This window comes from Channa argus, chromosome 13 (genome assembly GCF_033026475.1).
Source record: "Channa argus isolate prfri chromosome 13, Channa argus male v1.0, whole genome shotgun sequence".
Taxonomy (NCBI): Eukaryota; Metazoa; Chordata; class Actinopteri; order Anabantiformes; family Channidae; genus Channa; species Channa argus.
In genome coordinates, this window is record NC_090209.1 from 22872863 (window position 1) to 22889850 (window position 16988).

Here is a 16988-nt window from a genome sequence, read left to right on the forward strand (position 1 = left end):
GACCATAATAACAAACTCCATAGTGTGAGCAACAAGATGACATAATATGCACTAACGTTTCCCTCCAAGTGATGTCATCTGGAGGCATCTATCCACTAGAAGTAGAGAGATATCTTAATTTAGGGAAGTCAGGAGGAAACATATTTGTTTATACATATTTATTTACATATACTACTCAAATTAGAACAAAAAGATGCAAGTTTGATATCAGTGAAGACGTCCTTTAATACTGGGATCCACTTGACCTTCATCATCCGCTTCTTAGCGTAGCACAGTTCTTCTCTTGCAAATGCTTTAACACATTTCCATTGGTTCCATCCAGATTTTAGCCCCTTTTTCAGAACCGTTAACATGGATGTCTCAGTGTTCCAAAAATTTAAATTATCTGCAAAATTATGAATCTCGAATGTATATGAGTGCAACCCCCTCCACAAAATGTTTCAATCAGCAATCGTTCCTTATCCATCAGAATAGAAGATGCTGAAAAGTCTGAAACAAAGATGAGGGAAAACAGTCAGTGTGATGCTGGTGAAAACCTGTGGCCTAAAGTGCAGGAGCAAGTGGGCTAAAAGCAAAATTCAAGTCTTCATTTTGACTTTTAGATATTTCCACCCATATGTTTCATTTAGTTTCTTCTTATTTTTCACTTTATAGTTTTCCTCATTTGCCAATCTAAGGTCACATTTTCCACAGTTAATACGCAGAAAACAACAAAATACAAAACAATATATCACCATTCCAATATCCGTGGTGATTTTACTAGAGAAAACAAACCCTGCTGCTTTCTGCACCTTTGTAGACGGCCTGTTGAAATACTGTAAAAAAAGAGAGACTTCCCAAGAAAGTCGGCTGGATTCATTCCTGTGTGCAGGTATTTCCACACCTGTCTGTCTTAGACATGCGAGACCCACAGTGACCAATTCAGACACTTAGTATTCTGAGTACTCAGACATTCAGACTCTACTCATTAGCTGTATGTTTAAAAAAAATAACACATTCAACTTACACACACATGTTTGTATTTGCTTATGGTTGAATGCAGGCTGGACCTTTTTTCTTTACTTTGGTTGAATGTCATGTTCCTTTATCGCTGCCATTTCTACTGAAACCTATAGAACCTGTATATTTCCTCACTAGTCGCCAACACACAGCCAGAGTACTTTTTAAAAGTTTAAATCTTTAAAAGGAAAGTTGCACGAACAGACCTGATATATTGGTTTGAACATATACATTTGAACTATGCACAATGCCGGGAGCCTGAAAGTGAGCTGACTGTGGAGTTCTATTATTCATTCTCTCCTTCATTAGGCTTTCCTGCAGTGATTTGTCATAATGTCTCCTTGTGAAAAGCACCTCTTGTAATTTGTCGCTTACACATGCTGTGCAGGGCTTTCGTTCAACTGCAAGACGTATATGCACTTGCCTGCCCAGGTTTGTATAACCCAGTGTATTAAAGTCCTCTATCATGACACGACACCATTCAGCACTGATCACTTGTCTTTTCTTTCGAAATACAAGTTAGTTTCCAAAGCAAAATTGGACCTAAATTTCCATAGACCTAAGTTAGTTATGGCACAGAAAAATGACCCTATTGCTATTGTATCAACATTTTGTTTTAGGGGGTAGGGGACTATATAAAAATGCTGTACTCTTTATAATGGGAGCCCATGTTTGTTTTATGACCTGAGGTTTGACTTTAGTGTTTAACTTTACCTACAATTATGCCTGTATTGTATGTGAAAAATTAAATTCTTTTTGGACCAATGTTTTCTGTGGCTCTGGGACTTTCTGTAATATAGACATCAGGCATAGCTCTGAAGGTGGAGAATAATATGACAAAAAAAAAGGAAAAACGTCCGTCTTAAAGCATGAGGTCCTGCCTTTCTTCATGGACAGAAGATAAGAGAAGATAACTGAATACTCACCACTGACAGGACTGTACCATGGGAATTATCAAGAGATGATGACAATCTCCATCACCAAGCTCATTTTGTGGTGCCAGCCACATCCACTGATACATATCACATGTCGCCACCCAGCGCAATACAAAGACAGTCTCCATGGAAAGGGTTGATGTGTTAACGTCTGAAGCGATCAATAACGTAAGCTGCTAATGAAAGAGGGACAATGGTAATTTTAAAGTGTTTAAACAGAGACTAGGGGTGAACTGAGCCGTGGTGAGACAGCATGTGAAGGAGAAAATGTCAGCCAGCAGCCAGAGGCGTAGCTGTGAAGCACACTATCAGGAGACAGTGCAGGTTGTGCAAGATAAAGCTCAGGAATGGATGGAATCCATAATTATCAACTATTCCGTGCAGCGATAGTGTCGTGTGAGTAAACAGCAAGTGGGAAAGGTGGTACGAGGCTCAGTTGAAAATACGCCTGTTATTCAGTGCAGCACTGTAAATGCAAGCGCCAAGGACTGTGACCAACAAAAAGATTAGCGGGGATTCAGTAAAGGAAAGAAAAGGTAAGACTAATTTGTTCAGATCTATATTCTGAATAGTAGAAAACATCTGGAGAAGAGGTTTATTAAAAGTGACCCATTGTGGGTTTGTCTGTCATTTCAGCTTAGGACTGTCAATGTGCACATGCAGCAGCACAAAAATATCATTCAGTGTTTGCTTCAAGGGGTAAAGCTTAGTTCAGGTTAATTTGAAGTTTGAAACCAGCACTCACATTATGGTCTGTAGGTAAAACTGAACATCTACCACAGTGCTACACCAACCTTTTCATCACTGGGCACAAATATTTGCTTGTATTTGCACATAGTGATCAAGGTCTGCCCCCTAGTGGAACAACAAATCTATCCTCAGATGCCTTTTTGTCAGGGCTACAGCTAAACATCACAATCTGATGTGTAGAAAGTGCACAAGTGTGACAGTGGAGCGTTTAGGACCTACATTAATCTCCAGCAAAGCTGAGTTTTAATCTCCAACTTTTACCGAAATCCATTTTAATGACAGAAAAGTCCCGCTCACAAACTGAGGCTCAAACCTTCTTCTAGGGACAACTATGTGTTTATGTTAGGAAATACAGTGCAAGGTGTCATTAATTTCCACCTAGACATACTAGTAAAAATAATTAAGGGGTACGTGGGCAGACATTAAAGGGCAACATTGGTTTTACACAATAAAGTCTAAAGTTTAAAATGAGTAAAGTTTAAAAGATTAAATTCACTTGATCTTAGCACATCTCCACCCAGCTTTCCACCGCACTGATCAAAAGAACTGACAACATGTGGGCGTGCAGAGCCTCTCAGAGGGATGTCAATCATATCTTTAAAAAGGGGTAAGCACGTTTTAAACATGCAAACAGCTTTATGGGTCTGCCACTGGGCATTGAGGACCTTTTTAACTAGACAAAAGATCAAGAAGAGTTAGGGAAATAAAGGTGGGACACTTTGACCTGTGACCAGGAGGATTGTGAGTTCCAAATGAGCCAATGGAAACCCAATGAAGTTCAACATAGAGTGATGGTGTCTTGTATATGCCACAAGAAAACCATAGGCCTTTGAGAAATCATGAAGTGTAGCTGACATGACTTTAAGGTGCTGGGAATGAAAATCAGTGTGTGAGGGAGTGATGTTTACAACAATCTGGGAGTGAGAGGAGCTTCTGGTTGTGCAGTAACGGTTCACGTGGGTGAAGGAGGCAGTTTGGAGGCTACAATGGTACTATCTTCAATGTTTACCTTGGTCGCTGTGAAAAAAAGTGAACATTTCCACCCACTGGGGAGTTTGATTGTTCTCAGCTTCCAGTTTCCAAGTTGCAAAACAAGGAATCTACTTATTATTCTTTAGACTTTTGCCTAATCGTTGCCACTGACATGGGCTTTAGTACGAGAGAACATGTCCTCTGCAATGCGCACACACACTCGTGACATGAACAATCAAACCCCTCCAGATGATCTGAAACGCAGCAGCACATCACGCTGCATCACTGTTCAGATCCCTGGACTTACTTTCAGGCTTCCTGCTGCAGGTTTAAAGCTCTGACAGTCGCCCACAGAGTGCTTCATACACCACACAGCAAAGCATCCCAAGTAAGGCTCGCCAGCACAGTGGCTACCAAACTACAAACTAATACATATGTTACTTCAAATTTAAATATTTGGCCTCTGACTGATGATGAGAAAGAAATCCTTTTTCCTAAGTTCAGGATCTTAGGATACAGGGTGTTGTAAACTGTCCAGAGTGTATAGCTCCTTCTGGCAAATGTGTGATTTGTGATTATAAATAAAACTTTATATGATTTGTTTAAGCACATCTGCTTTTTCTTTAATGTATATTAGAGTTATTGCATACGGACTCATCTTTCTCTTTAATCTCTTATGTTCTGGAAAGAAAGAAATCCTCAACCACCATCAAATAAATCTGATTAGAAAAATAATGAACCAAGGGACCCCCAATGATGGATAATAGTTGGCCTTTATAAGACCTTCGTGAGTGTAATAATATTATATCAGATGCTATTCCATTCACATTTAGCTCATTCTCTTATTTAAATTGTTTAGCAGTAAGATGCCCTTTGTTGGTTGTTCCGTATTCCTGTTCTGTTCTCCTCTTTTCACTTGTTCCACTCAACTCATCCGCAGCCTTGTCTTTATCTCAAGAATAAAATCAATGTGGGTGTAGCACCTGGATCTGAGTCTGTAAAAAGTTGTCTGTGGGTGCTCGGGTAATCCAAACATGCAGATTAGTTTCCGACCATGTCACTTGGCCTATGATCTTTGCATTTCTTCTTCCACGGCTGACTTCTTATTCTTAATGTGAGTTTATGCTTTTGTGCCCATATTCTCCGCTTTGTTTGCTGTCGACTTCTGGCCTTCATATTTTATGTATTATCAGTCCAGTCTGTGTGTTTGTCTTGGAGGTCTGCTTACCATGCTGTACTTTTTCATGCCCACTAATGAGCCTTTTGCCTCTCAATAATGGAATGCCTTATTGCAGAGCTGTTGTATTATATTGTAGTAGTTTATTAATGAGGAAGTAATATTGTGAGTATATTGACCCATAGCTCTTGTATTTCTGATTTTCTTCTCCAAAGAAGACAAAGGAAGCTATCTCCCTAGTGTCTCCCTAGTGTCTCCAGGATGACCTTGTACCATCTGTTTGTCTTAGCCAGGTGACTGAAAAAATGTTTTCAAATATGTTATGTATATTTAGTATATGGGTACTCTGGTCTCTCACTGTTGGCCCCAAGATAGACTGGAGAGCTGTCCAGGGTTGACTCTGCCTCTCGGCCAAGGACAGCTGGGATAAGAGAATGGATGGATGCATGAGTTGCCTGCTGCATAATTACAAGTGGCTGTGGCAGGGATGAAAATGTTCAATGCTAATGTGCACAACTAAATCAACCTTTTCATCTTGTTTTGGCAGTTGTTCTTGAAATAATGTTGAAAATGGTCAGACCTGCTTTTGAACTGGTGAATAAGCAATGACGGTCTAATGGATTACACGTGAAAGCATGGACCATTTGCGGCAAGCTGTGGTGAATCAAGGCAATGAAAAGGGTCGATCACTCTAACTAATCTTACGAGTTTTATTGGCTAATGAATGCAAATCAACCAACTAATTAAAGGCTAACCTAAAATGATGGCAAAACAAAATGGATGGTTTCTTAAATGAGTGGGCAAAATTAAGCATGGTGGGCACAGACAGATGAGGAAAATAGACACAAAGATACAGATAAATAGTCTAAGCAAAGCAGTCCTTCAATCATGAGCCGTGTGGTCTTTCTGACAGTCTCAGACTCAGTGCACGAAACTGTACCTGACAATATCTTGACTTTTAGCTCCTAGTAGTGAATTAGCTTCTGAATCACTAATCCAAGCCATACATATGAATTTACTTTTCAAAATAATATATATACACACCAGTCAGCCATAACATTAACCCTGGTCCTATAGTCATGTAATTAAAAGTATTAAAAGTATGTAAGTAAAAGTATTGATTATGGCAATTATGGCATAAAAATAAACATACAGTAATGATGGAAAGAGGTAAAGTAAAATGTTCAAAGCTAGCAAAACATTTAATTGACCAAAATCAACTGAATACAATTTACCAGAAAACGACTTCAGATTTTTAGCACAACTAAAACTAAATGAAAAAAAAAACAGGTGCTAAAATTAACACTGAATCACTAAACTACTGTAGCGGCCATTTTTAAGATTCTTTTATTACTTAACATCACTCTGGGAGCTAATGACAGCGAAAGATCGATCAGCTAAACTGACAAAGTTAAACACGATGACAGATTAACCTGCATTCACTTTTTGTTGCTCATCACTCTGAAAGTCCCGATGCCTCCTCTATTCTCCTTCTTGTGTGCACATCAGCGTATGTGAAAGCACTTACAACGGTTTACTTGATGCCTGCCACCATGTGGATCCACCAGTTGGCCTGTACAGTCCAGCCCAGCTGCTCGCACACAGAGATTTGCTGGAGGAAATGCTCCTTGGCCTCTGCTTCACCTTGTTCCTCCTGGAGCGCCTCCCGCAAGTAGCGCATGTCCTCCGCCGCACTCAGCTCCGGGATGCCCGTCAGCAGCATGAGCGAGAAAAGGGTGATGAGCAGGCGAGAGTGGGAGCGCAGGGAGAGGTAGGCTTGGGTGCAAGTGTCCTGGAGCAAGAGACGGCGGGAAAGAAAAATTAATATCTTTCCAAGTCTTTATTTTTAAGCATTTCTGCATTTAGTGATAATCCAAAACAGCACGTATTTTGTAATTTGTTTTTTCAGAATAGTGACAGAATTAGACTAAGATGTGATGCTACTAACACTTTAAACTTTTAGCTAAAGTTTAAGTAAGAAGACACCAGCAAACTGTGCTCTAGAAGAAGAACAACAACAACTTTCCTTGTCATTGAGCACATACATGCAGGGCTTCTCGTTATCCAATGATCTCTGTCCTGCCCACGCGCTGTTCTGATCTATTCTGATGACAGTCTAGCAGATCCTGCTGAACTTATGGCTGATCTGAAATGTCATTGTCCAGATGCTGCCGATTACACTTTGATTTATTTTCCTGTTGTGCTACAGTATAATTCTGTAGGTTCCCTCCACATACTGTAGGTACCTCAGTAGCAATGCAAGATGTCTTCACAACAATCACACCATTCAGCCCAATGAGTCAGTGCTAAAGTCACTGTGTCAAAAACTAATTTCTTTTCAGTATCACGCATACAGCTGGTGCCAGCGATTCTTGCTGAATGCCAATCATTTCATTTCATCTCCCACTGTGAGTTGTTTCTTGTTAAATATACTTAAAATGTCCCCTGACTTTCTGCTTTACCCCTGTAATGTGTGACTCAACGATAAAACATAACTGTGGGTCCTAATAAGCTGCTTGCCTTTTTCTTAAGAGAGGGCAGTCTTACAAAAAGTAATAGTTACACACAAACAGGAAATGGCTCAAGGAGATCTTCTTACCCGGAAGCGTTGAAAGCAAAGGCTGTTGCCCCCTTTGACCCTGCCCATCACATAAAGAAAGTCCGGTGTGAGGACGAACGGTACACGCTCCCTGCTCACGCCAAGAAAGTGCTTCCTGTTACCCAGGATGTGACCAAAGTCAATGTGAAACAAGTTTCCTGAAAGGCCCAGGAAACACAATATAAGCTTTGTGAAGTTTAAATAAATCACTTTCCATCGTTCTTTCGGGAAAGTAACGTAATCTGTCACATTACTAAATAAATGATGGAAAGACAAAGTTACATTATCCATCTTTGCGATGCGAACCAGGATTTGTAGCTTCTTACCTTGGTCTGTGATCATGATGTTGTCATTGTGTCGATCTCCTATACCCAGCACGTAGGTGGCCACGCAATAACCAGCACAGGACTTCACAAACCTCTCCACAGTTCTGTAGTGCTGTAATCAAATGAGACAATTATATTATATTATATTTAGGGTATGAAACAGCATGAAAGAACTGCCCTCATGCAGCCAGTACAGTGTGTTTAAACTTTTACACTGTGAGTGTCACGATGGAAGAAGTATTCTGATTCTTTAATGTAGTAAAAATACTAACACGACGATTGTTGGATCTTTACCAATGGGCTGTACTTTTTAAATTTATGATGTGCCATAAATCTCTTAATCGAAAAAGAAACTGTTACATAAATAAAGCAGCATTTTTCTGCGAATTGCAGAGGAATAAGGAATATTCATAATCATTTTCTTTATGTGTTCTATGTTTCATATCACTTACAATTTCCTGGAGTGGACATTTGGACTTGAGCCAGTCAAACAGAGCATCGTTTCTGAAGGCTCCAGTTGTTCCTCCCTCGCTCTTCTGGATCGCTGCAATGGTCACGGCGTTCCTCACAATCTCAATCATACCTGTTGAAAAGAGGTTGGATTAAATGAGCGGTTTTTCGTGCCATTTTACACGGGAAGGTTATTTGTGATGATGTGATGATTCACATTAAAAGAACTCATCGTTGGACTCATGTGAGTCTTCAGGTTGTTCATGAAGTCTTTTCAATGTTCAGTATTTGTACCTCCCCACTTAGATAAGTGGGCTACGTTTCATTATCCTTTGTCTTCCAAAGTAACACACACTCAACGGGAACTGCAATTTTACACTTTTAAAGTAATTTCTTCATTATGAGAAGTACTACTCGGCCTTTCAAAACTGTTCTTTGGCACTGGAGGAGGTTTCTATGTTTGAACATTTAGCCTTGGTGCTGCCATTGTGTCTCTGTTTCAGCTTGAGAATTAAAATCTACTCAGTGTTACAAAGTGGATGTGAGGACTTTGATAGATGTGGGCTTTTAGCAGAGGCAAAGGATGTAATTTGTGGAAAATTATGTGCAAAGAAAACCAATCCTAAAGGTAATTGGTGCATTTTTTTTCTCTCTCTTCATTACAGGGACATTAAGGAGCAATATAAGTTTTACTGTTTGGTGGCATATGTCAAAATGTAGATGATACTGCCTAATTTACTAAAATGGGTCATAATTCATAATATTAAATGATTTAAGTATATTGACGTTTGAAAGAATACATTAATTTTACACTCAGTAATGAGTTAGGATGAGAAAAAAGGAGAATAATGTGAAAAATATCCTTATGATTGTGTTCTATGACTTTTACACTATTAAATCAAAATTATATTTTTTTTAAAAAAATACAGTATTAATAATAACAATTTTTGAGAATTGTGGCTCAGTGGTAGAGCATTGGATTGGGATGCAGAAGGCTGCGGGTTGGAATCCCACCCCACCAGGTGTGGCCCCGTCCATCCCCCCAAGGGCCGAGGGTACTGGTCCCAAGCTTGGACAAAAACAGTTGTGCAATAAATTTGTAACAGTGCAGCACAAATAAAATAGAAAATTAAAATTTGTTGTTATTAATGGCATCTGTGAATGCAAATACCTATGTTGTATCCAGTGGATATGCAGCCATATGGAACAAGGTTAAGGTCCAGAGATTTCTCCTGCCAGATAGAGTCCATCAGCACCAATGTCTAAACACGAGGGCAAACGAAATCAAGTGCTGCTTTCCCACAGATAAAACACACACACACCTTTTTGTGCCAATGACGTAAATAGTTAAGACGAATATAAATGAAAAAGACTGACTTGAATGACCAGCATGTCCTGTCTTAGGTCGTCCCCCTGTTTGAAGATTATCCCAACAGGTGTAGTGGAGGTGGGTGACGGCATGGGACAGAACTCCAGCCACAGGGGCTTCTTCTTGGAGGCCATCACTTTGCATTTGTCAAGCTGGGGGAGAAGGACACAAAGAGAACGTTTTTTTTATTCAGAACATGTGCTGGTGTTTTAGCAGCTGGGGTTATTTCACAGCTGGATGAAGAAGCAGTGAAATTTTCTACTGTATGTTGTCATGGATATCTGACAGAGAGCTCACACTGTACTTTAAAAATACAAAAATATAACTGCGGCATTTAAACTGAGCCACTTTCATCGCTGTCTTACAGAGAAGGGCTGTGAGGCCTCGTGTGTTGTGCTATTGTCCTTTTATGATTTATTCGCCCACGTACTGTTTTTCATCATTAACATTGTCAGCTTGATTACAAATCAAGTTCTGCTTCCTGGAAAACCTAGATTTCCAAGAAAGAAAGACCTTCTGTATGCAAGACTGACTATATTGGAAATTAACTGCTAAAAGCTTGAGTGACTGTTGTGTTGCATGAAGTAATCAATTCTATAAACTGTGCACGGCCTGCTCATGCTCACAATTTGCAAACATAGACAAACAGTACATTGGCATGGCTCACCAGGATCCTCCCAACTTTGATACGGGGGTCAAACGGCAGCAGGAATTCAGTTGGCAGATCACAGGTTCTAAGCAGCTCTTGAAGCTTGAGGGGAGCTGCGACATCGAAACACAAAGACAGTTGAGTTTAATTAGTTTAAACGGCTTCTTCACTGCAACGATCTGCTGTTTAATGGGAGGAAATTGTGAAGTCACTCATGCCGAGTGGGTTGGGTTGAAACTGAAATGAATCAATAAATTAAGTAAATAAATGTCTGTGTCAGAATCACAGAGCTCAATAAAGCTCATGTCCCAGATTTTCTGCCTTTTTGTTCCTCTCGTAGTAGAAGTAATCCAAACATTTTGATGCTGAGTTTGTAACTATTGCATCAATCTTTTCTCCCTCTAAATTAAATATAAAATAAATCTTTACTACATTGAATCTGCCAAATCTTGTTTTTGATCTGAGTCCTTATGTGTCCTTTTGCAATTTGTGTCAAATTCAGCCACCTGTTGGAGGGAGGTCGGTCTTGTCCGGGTAGATTTGCTTAATCTTTATAGCAACTTCCTGTAGCGCCTCCACGGCCTGGACTTGCTGAATGAAGCTGTCAAGCATGGCCTGACCACAGCCCAGCAAGTAGGCCTCCAGAATCACAGCCATGCGCTGGCGGAAGTACGGACAGCCTGCCACCTCACTACGGACATACCAAAAGAAGAAGTGGCCGATTCTCTTGCTCTGCAGGAGACAGTCACGGTCAGATTGTGCTGTCAGAAAGCAGGATACAGACACATGCAGTTCCAGTCCACATGTTATGGCAATGATATGTTTTTAGTTTCTGCTGGGATTATGTTCAATTGTGAGCATGGCTGTGGTGTATTTTTTAAGAAATAGACTCAACAGATAAACTGGGTCACTTTCGGTCACAATGCTTTTAAATTAATCCTAAATCAAGCAAATGAATATTATAAATAAGTTGTTCAGAGAAAATATGAATGTCTTTATGACTTGATTAAATTAGGTTATACAAAAACACCAGCCAGATACATCTTGTCTTACAGCTTATATTATGAGTGGCAGATTATGATAGATAGTGGCAACAAAATGCACCAGAAAAAGCAGAGAATGGAAGTAAACACTGTAAACAGACAAAAAACATAATCAATATATGTGTTGGCCTCAAGGACACACACAAGGTATTTTAGTGTGTAACAGTAAATATTTGCCCATTGGTAATAAATAAAAATTATAAATCTTTATTTGAGGATACAAGAATTTTATTATCCACAATTTTCAGGCTCAAAGCCATTTTGTGTTGGTACACCTACAATTTCAAGCTCTACAGTATTAAATAAAGGTTGTGCATTAAAAATAAGAGATCTGCTGTGAAAAAATAAAACTTAAAAAAATATTCTTCATAAAAGAGGGAAAGTGGCAACAGATGCCAGAAGAATGACGCACTGTCATCATGACACTAAGCCTAATGGACTGTGACATGTACACTGCATGACTTACCCCCAGAGCTCTTTGGATGAGGTACTGAGCAAGGTAACTGTCATGGTAAGGCTCCACTTTAAGGGTCTGTTAGAATGAAAAGAGAAAAAAAGAAAAAGAAATAAAAACGAAAATCTACAGTCTGAATAATTGTTTAAGGCCTTTGGTCAATTAAGAATAAAGTGCTGCACTTTCTTCATAGTCCCACTGTGTTGAAGGAATTTACACCCACAAAGAGAAAGATACTATTTATACTGTGTGAAACTGTATGAAACAGTCTGAAACAGTCCACAGTGTATAATAATATAAAACCAGGTATTTTCATTTAAAACCAGATTTGTTTTTTTTTTTAAATAATCAATAACTTTCAAATACAGCAAGAACTCAAATGTACAGAAAGTACAGTATAATGCAAAAGCCATTATTAGATCTGTGGTTTAAACAAACTTATTTGAGCCACGTTATTATTAGTTATAATATTATTACATCACAGCTTGTTATTTCAAATGTGCTGAGGTAATGGGTGTATTTTCTTTGAACCACATTGCGGTTTATTGGTGGAGAGCTACATACCTGCACCAGCTGCAGCAAATACTTCAATACATCATCATTGGACAGGCTCTCCAACCTCTGGACTGCTAATCTCCTGACAGTCTCATCAGCAAAGTCCATGCTTAACAGCTCCAGGGCCACTGCTACGTCAAGTTCTCCAGGGTCCCAGTTTCCCAGTAGCCAATGTACATCCTCAACCCCTCTGCGGTCCATCCAATCAACACTGCGTAGGTATTGGGCTAGATTTGAGGCGTAGCGGACGCTTTCCTGCCGGAACCTTTTAAGGCAACCCTTTTTGGTGTTGATGACTGCAGATGGAGGTCTGACGCTTGACGCATCAGCCAGTGGTGGCTGGGGAGATGAAGATTGTGTCCCACATATGGTGGAAGGGGGCGAAAAGGGTAAGGAGGAAGAGGGGGATGCATTGGAGGAGGCACTGGATTCAGATCTGGAGAGGGTGGAGGCGGGACTGCTGGGAAAATCAGAGAGGCTAAATCTATTTGGGAGAACCACAGGGAAGCTGTAGCGATCTAGAAGAATGCTAATAGCCATACAGTCAGCTACATCTGGGTTCGTTGCGGTGGAAAGCTTGTCCGCCTGGTAGGTCATGGCCTCTTCCTCCAGGTCAAGGTGGGACCACATGTGGAGGGTACAGGGGCCCTGGCTAAGGACAGACCTGCAGGGATCGAATGATAACAATTCATGATTTCTGAATTGATGATGGAGATGATGATTATTATTACTGTCATTCTAACCATAATCGTAGGAGAGAACTTTTATGTTGTGAATGAATTAACTAGAAATAAACTATAAAGTGAAACTAAGCACGTTTAATAAAGAATGAGGTGAAATGGGACACATCAATAATCTGTAGTACATACATACTAAAAGGCAAACATTTCGGAAGTCTCTTCAACTTGATTGAGCTTTTTATCTATCAGAAACGTAAAGTATAAAATATGAACTCCTTCTCATCACTGACCTGTGATCTATGAGGAGAAGATTGACAAAGTAGAGCACCTTTGCCTTCCCTTTCTGCACATCTGGTGTTACTGGGGAGTCACCACTGCTGGCATTAATAGTGAAACCCAATTTGGCTCCGCGGGGCAGATCCCTGAGGAGAACATCAAAGTCCAACCAATCATTCCATAGCACTTCCTCCGCAAAGGCCTTGGGAAGGGAGGAAACTGAAGAGAGGACCTTGTTACCATAAAGTATAGAAGCTTCAACATAGACAGACTGAGGGCACTTGTTTGGCAGTTTTGGAATGTCAAAGCCAAGAAGTTTGACTCTAAGTCTTCTGTTGCAGTCCCACAAGGATATCATGAAGATATCATCCAAATCTTTCCCCTCGAGGCGAAGGTCATCGTGGGAGCTGAACTGACCACTGAAACTGTCCACGAGAGGCCAGTCCACAAACTTGACAGACTCGTTATTAAGTTGTGACACAGGGACAACAGAAAGGTGGAGGTCTTGATTAGTTTTCAAGCAGTGTCGAACCCAAAGGAAACCACTGATTGGGCTGTCGCCACAGAAAAACTCCTCCCTCCCAGTCACTTTTAACACCAGATCCTCTGAAGTGTCATAATCAACCCCTTGATCTGTCATCACCCATCCGAAAACCTTAAGTAGAACATCGCCCGTTGCACTCAAATCAACCTGTATGCTAAAGCTGATCTTGTTCTGGTAATGGAGGGTCACAGGAAGTTTTCTGTTCAGCCAATCCTGTAGGTCCGTGGGAAGAGGGGCGCACGTCATCCAAGGCTCTGTGGCATACAACTTGTCATCGCGATCCCGTAGCACCTGTCTCCTTGGGGATGCCAGTTTCCTTCGGGTGAATGTGAGCTCACTAAGTCTGTCAGATGCTTCTTTCTCCAGGTCATAGCCAATCAAGAAAGCTAAGCACTGCTGTTGTTTCCTTTTCTCCTCTGAATCAACTGCCTCCACAGGTTTTACTACTATGTGTGCAGATAGACATGTGTCATCACGTGACCATGGAATGTCTAAAGTCCTGATAACCTGACAGTCATCGTAGGCTTCATACCAGTCGTTTCCCCTCGCATATAGCAGGGAATATTTATCGGGGTCAAGAAGTGAAAGTGGGTCTGGGTGGCAGTTTTGTTCCTGAACCTGAGGAAACCAGAAACAATATTGAAAAATTCCAGACCTATCAGTTACAGACCCAGGGACCAGAAAGGTCAGGGGGCCACAGGTCAGAGCAATTGTCATTAATGCTCTGATTTTCGGTTTGAAAAGGCTTAGTTAAAAGAGACAAGTGATCATAAAGAGGTTTAAAATGCAAACAGCTTGCACAAACTGTCCAAAAGAGCCACAAATTGACCCACAGACAAAAAGTGACCGAAAAACAAACAAAACACATCCACATCCACTACAAACCGACACAAAATCACCAAAAAATAGCCAAACAAAACATGTAAAAATAGATATTCAATAACCTCAAAACTATGCAAAACAACAAAAAACTCTATCCAATTAAATAATATGTGATAATGTGATTTGAACACTTTCTGAAGCCACTGCATCCTCGTAGTCAATATTTTAGCTAAATATTTATAGCAGTCGTACCTACCTGCATACAGATACGCAGCCGCAGCTGGTAAACGCTGCACTGTGCAGGCAGGACGACTGCCACTACTTTGAAATCCATATTGACATTGAAATTCTCATCCCCCGTCGCCTGTCCAGGCTTCAACTCACAGATGAACTTCAAGTTGCTCTCAGAGCAACACTGAGGCAACATCTCTGATACGCCATCTGCGTTATCTGGAGGTTGGACAGGTTCGTTTAGGGAGGCTGCAGGATCCATTGATGCCTTTAAAAAAAAAAAGTATTGAAATTAGTCGGTTAATAAACTGGCATTACAATAAAAATAAACTGGGTGTGATAACGGAAAACTAAAAACAAATAAGCAGACTTACTACGTCTGTTGCTGCTCCCTGAAGTTCCCAAAGTTCAGTCAGGGTGAGTCTGCACCTGTTTGACTGTGAGAGACTGTGCGTTGCTTTTTGTGATTGCTCTGAGACTTCCTCATTCTTTTATGCCACAGTTCTCAAACACAAATGTAGAGAAAAAGAACATTTACTGACATTGTAATAGGGTTTTACTTCCCTATGCCCTTTGTTCAACTTTGTTGCACTTTTGTTTGTTTTTTTTGCCATTTATCACGGTATAATGCACAATAGCCCTGGATAGATGGTAAATTTACACTGGTCTACAAGAAACATAATACCAATTAAATGTCTTTGGTGGGCTTGTCATTTTTTGGTTATGCATTAAAAATATGGTGATAAGGCCAAAAATGATAACACAAACGCCACATGACAGAAACTTCTGCATTGCAAGTCATAATCGAGTCAAAAGGGAACTATACCTCTTGGCTTACAGGAATACACTAAACCTGTTTGGGTTGTTTGACTTACTATTATGCAAAGACAAAGTGGAATGGAACGTGGAAGCACCTTACATTCATCCTATCTTAGGCAGAGTTATTAGGTCTTGTCGCATAAAAACAACTTTCACGCTCAAACATTTACATTGTTTAGAGGTAAGTTTGCATTCACTTAAATTGAAATGGCCTGTAGGAGGATGCAAACTTAACCATGAACCTCATATAATAACAATGCACAAAATAGTCAAGGAGTGTAAAAACAAAACATATGAGCAAAAGCTTGCATCTCCTTTGATAATTAATTTCTGATGTTCAGTTTTTCCCAATATGGACAGGAGGAGCCAGGGATCAAACCACTAACTCCACAACTGCTCTACCTACCTAAGTCTGTGAAATGTAACCATCTTAGTTCAGAGCAGCTTAGTGTTGCTAACGGTGTAACACAAGGATCTGTGCTTGGACCACTTTCATTCTCTCTTCTCTGATCTAACCACGGGTCCCCAGCGAGTAAAACCCAACCCCTCGCAGACATTGCGGGTTTCTATATGTGTTGTAGACCCCTGTGACTAATTTGACCAGTCCAACACATGTACTTTCAGAGTAAATTATAATAGCGTTGAGTGGCACGAGCTATATTTTCAGAATTCTGCAGAAGTTGATCACAATGAGCTCTGCCTGTTTTGCATAAGTGGAATTGAAGGGGAAATCTATCGTATCACAGTGGAGCGTCATCAAGAACAGGAAGTACAGCTCTCTTTGGAATTCTTAAACTTCTGCAGAATAAAGATCAAAAGACAGCAGGATTATCTGAATTCTATTTGTGCTGTGGTGTATCAAAGGACAGTAGAGGGGTATGAACTGCTGCTCGACAATATAAAAATCATATATGAATGTCATCAAAAAAGCCAAAGATGGCACCTGCGAGCAAGTGCTGCCTGAGATTCCTATAGATTTAAAAAACAAATGTTATTTGCTTTCAAATTTCCAGTTCAGGTACTTCATATTTGCTGTAGATACAGAAAATCCATAGTCCATAACCACAAGAATAAAAAAAAAAAAAAACATGTTTTGTCGCTAACAAATGGTTAATGAATATCTATGGATTATGCAGCAATTTCTAGCCCAGGCTGTTATTGCCTCACTAATGAAATGAATGAGTAGAGTGAGTAGACCTGCAAAGTCATTTTATGTTTTTAATCACTTTTGAACAACAATTTTTTTATGCTTTTAGACCAACCGAGTTGACGAAGTAGTTTTATTTGACTAAACACTTACTACAACACCTAATGTCCCTGAAGCTCATTAGATGGTAA

At 40.1% G+C, this 16988-nt stretch overlaps 1 protein-coding gene across 1 annotated transcript; it reads right to left on the reverse strand.

The window, feature by feature from the left end:
* Nucleotides 1-4388: 4388 nt before the first annotated feature.
* si:rp71-17i16.5 (phosphatidylinositol 4,5-bisphosphate 3-kinase catalytic subunit gamma isoform) lies at nt 4389-15312 on the reverse strand. The gene is made up of 13 exons (XM_067525981.1): nt 15206-15312; nt 14857-15099; nt 13249-14396; nt 12288-12942; nt 11736-11801; nt 10733-10958; nt 10245-10339; nt 9586-9729; nt 9380-9470; nt 8211-8341; nt 7759-7870; nt 7433-7590; nt 4389-6625 (listed from the first exon to the last, which is right to left on the reverse strand). Exons 2-13 carry the CDS (start codon nt 15091-15093, stop codon nt 6368-6370), a joined length of 3321 nt encoding a protein of 1106 aa, XP_067382082.1. The 5' UTR covers nt 15094-15099; nt 15206-15312; the 3' UTR covers nt 4389-6367.
* Between the last annotated feature and the right edge of the window lie 1676 nt (nt 15313-16988).

What these genes read in the sequence shown, in the direction of transcription:
- si:rp71-17i16.5 (XM_067525981.1), bottom strand. Translation starts at nt 15,093, where the DNA reads ATGGATCCTGCAGCCTCCCTAAACGAACCTGTCCAACCTCCAGATAAC. An exon ending in CTTCTCCTCATAGATCACAG is followed by an intron (nt 12,943 to 13,248) that starts GTCAGTGATGAG and finishes CGATCCCTGCAG; the next exon opens with GTCTGTCCTTAGCCAGGGCC. An exon ending in CATCATGATCACAGACCAAG is followed by an intron (nt 7,591 to 7,758) that starts GTAAGAAGCTAC and finishes TGGGCCTTTCAG; the next exon opens with GAAACTTGTTTCACATTGAC.